This window comes from Apteryx rowi, unplaced genomic scaffold (assembly GCF_003343035.1).
Source record: "Apteryx rowi isolate R43461 unplaced genomic scaffold, aptRow1 scaffold_2039, whole genome shotgun sequence".
Classification (NCBI taxonomy): domain Eukaryota; kingdom Metazoa; phylum Chordata; class Aves; order Apterygiformes; family Apterygidae; genus Apteryx; species Apteryx rowi.
This window is the reverse complement of record NW_020448352.1, coordinates 2,613-4,403: the sequence shown is the minus strand read 5'-3', so window position 1 is coordinate 4,403 and position 1,791 is coordinate 2,613. Positions and strand designations below refer to the sequence as shown.

General features: G+C 73.9%; 1 protein-coding gene across 1 annotated transcript in view; it reads left to right on the top strand.

Annotated features, from left to right (window-relative positions):
- Positions 1 to 1,791, top strand: part of LOC112965166 (E3 ubiquitin-protein ligase RNF167-like) — a 6,117-nt gene that overhangs the window by 1,749 nt on the left and 2,577 nt on the right. The window contains exons 2-7 of the mRNA XM_026063939.1: positions 111 to 206; positions 293 to 373; positions 486 to 608; positions 695 to 782; positions 1,311 to 1,401; positions 1,516 to 1,786. Of these exons, the coding sequence (XP_025919724.1) occupies positions 129 to 206; positions 293 to 373; positions 486 to 608; positions 695 to 782; positions 1,311 to 1,401; positions 1,516 to 1,786 (732 nt within the window). The 5' untranslated portion in view covers positions 111 to 128. The remainder of the gene's footprint in view (positions 1 to 110; positions 207 to 292; positions 374 to 485; positions 609 to 694; positions 783 to 1,310; positions 1,402 to 1,515; positions 1,787 to 1,791) is intronic.

Sequence of the window (1,791 nt, the reverse complement as noted above, 5' to 3'; positions counted from 1 at the left end):
ATCCCGGCCCGGACGCCTGGGTCCCTCCGTTATCAGGGCGCGAGCCCAGGCATCCGGGACGGACCTGACCCGCGTCCCCCCATCCCCGTCGCCACCCGCCGTCTTTCCAGGTCGTCGCCGTCTCCGCCATGCGGCCGGGCCCCGTCGCCCTCGTGACGGCCGCCGCTGCGCTGCTGCTGCTGCCCGCCGGGGCCTACATCCAGGCGGTGAGCGGGGGGGGATTCGGGGGGATTCGGGGGGATTCAGGGGCCGTTTCGGGGCGCTCGCTGACGCCGCTGCCCTCTCCCGCCAGGTGCTGGACCGCAACGCCACCATGGAGTTCTCGGACCTGCCGGCGCTCTTCGGCGCGCCGCTGCCTCGCGAAGGCCTCCTGGTAGGTTGGTCGCTCCCGGACGCCTGGGTCCCCCCCAGGGTGGGGGGCTGAGCCCCGGACGCCTGGGTCCCCTCCGGCGGGTCCCGACGCGTCTCGTGCCTCACCGCCGCAGGGCTTCGTGGTGGAGGCTCGGCCCAGCAACGCCTGCCGGCCCATCGCAGCGCCGCCGCCCGGCGCCAACGGCAGCGTCTTCATCGCCCTCGTGCGCCGCTACGACTGCGACTTCGACGTCAAGGTGGGGACGGGGACGCAGCGGGACGTGGCGGAGGGGCCCAGGCGTCCCCCGCTGACCCACYGCCGCTCCCTCCCTCCCGCGCGCAGGTGCTGCACGTGCAGCAGGCCGGCTTCGGCGCCGCCGTGGTGCACAACGTGGACTCGGAGAAGCTGCTCAACATGGTGTGGAACGACGGTGAGCGGCAGCCGGGGCCGGGCCGGGCCACGCGGCGGCTCCCACGGACGCGGCTTCCRCTCGCCTGGTGGCCACGGATCCGTCACGGCTCCGTGGTGGCCCCGTTGTGGCCCTGTCATGGCTCCACAACAGCTCCATCGTGGCTCCGTCATGGTCCACCGTGGCCTCGTCATGGCTGCGGTGGCCTGTCACGGCTTCTTCATGGCTCCATCATGGCCATTGTGGCCGTTGCGTCTCCGTCATGGCCTTTGTGGCCCTGTCGCGGCTCCGTTGTGGCCATCATGGCCTGTCGTGGCTCATCGTGGCCGTCATGGCCCCGTCGTGGCTCTGTCATGGCCTTCGTGGCCTCGTCATGGCTGTCGCGGTTCAGCTATGGCCCCCTTGTGACTGTCGTGGCCCCATGGTGGCCGTCACGGCCCTGTCGTGGCTGTCGTGGCGGCCGTTGTGGCACCGTCATGGCCCCATGGTGGCCCCGTGGTGGCCGTCGTGGCCCCGCGGCGGCCGTGGCTGAGGCGGCTCTCGTTGCAGAGCGGCTGCGGGAGCAGATCGCCATCCCGGCCGTGTTCGTGGGGCAGCGCGCCGCCGCCTTCCTGCGCGACACCTTCAGCTACGCCCGCGGGTAGGGCCCCCCCCCCCCGGACGCCTGGGCCCCCCGGACGCCTGGGCCCCCCCCTGCTCCGCCCCAGACGCCGGGGCCCCCCAGGCGGGTGCCCAGCAGCCGCTGTCCCCGCAGGGCCCACGTCGTCCTTGTCCCCGAGTACGTCTTCCCCCTGGGCTACTACCTGGTGCCCTTCACCGGCGTCGTGGGCGTCATCGTGGCCGTCATGTGCACCGTCCTGGTGAGCCGGACGCCTGGGCCCTTCCCGGGCCGCGCGGGGACGCCTGGACCCCACCACACTGCGTGGGGACACCTGGGCCCCTCCCGAGCCCCACGGGGACGCCTGGGCCCTGCTGCACCGCGCGGGGACGCCTGGGCCCCTCCCGAGCCACACGGGGACGCCTGGGCCCC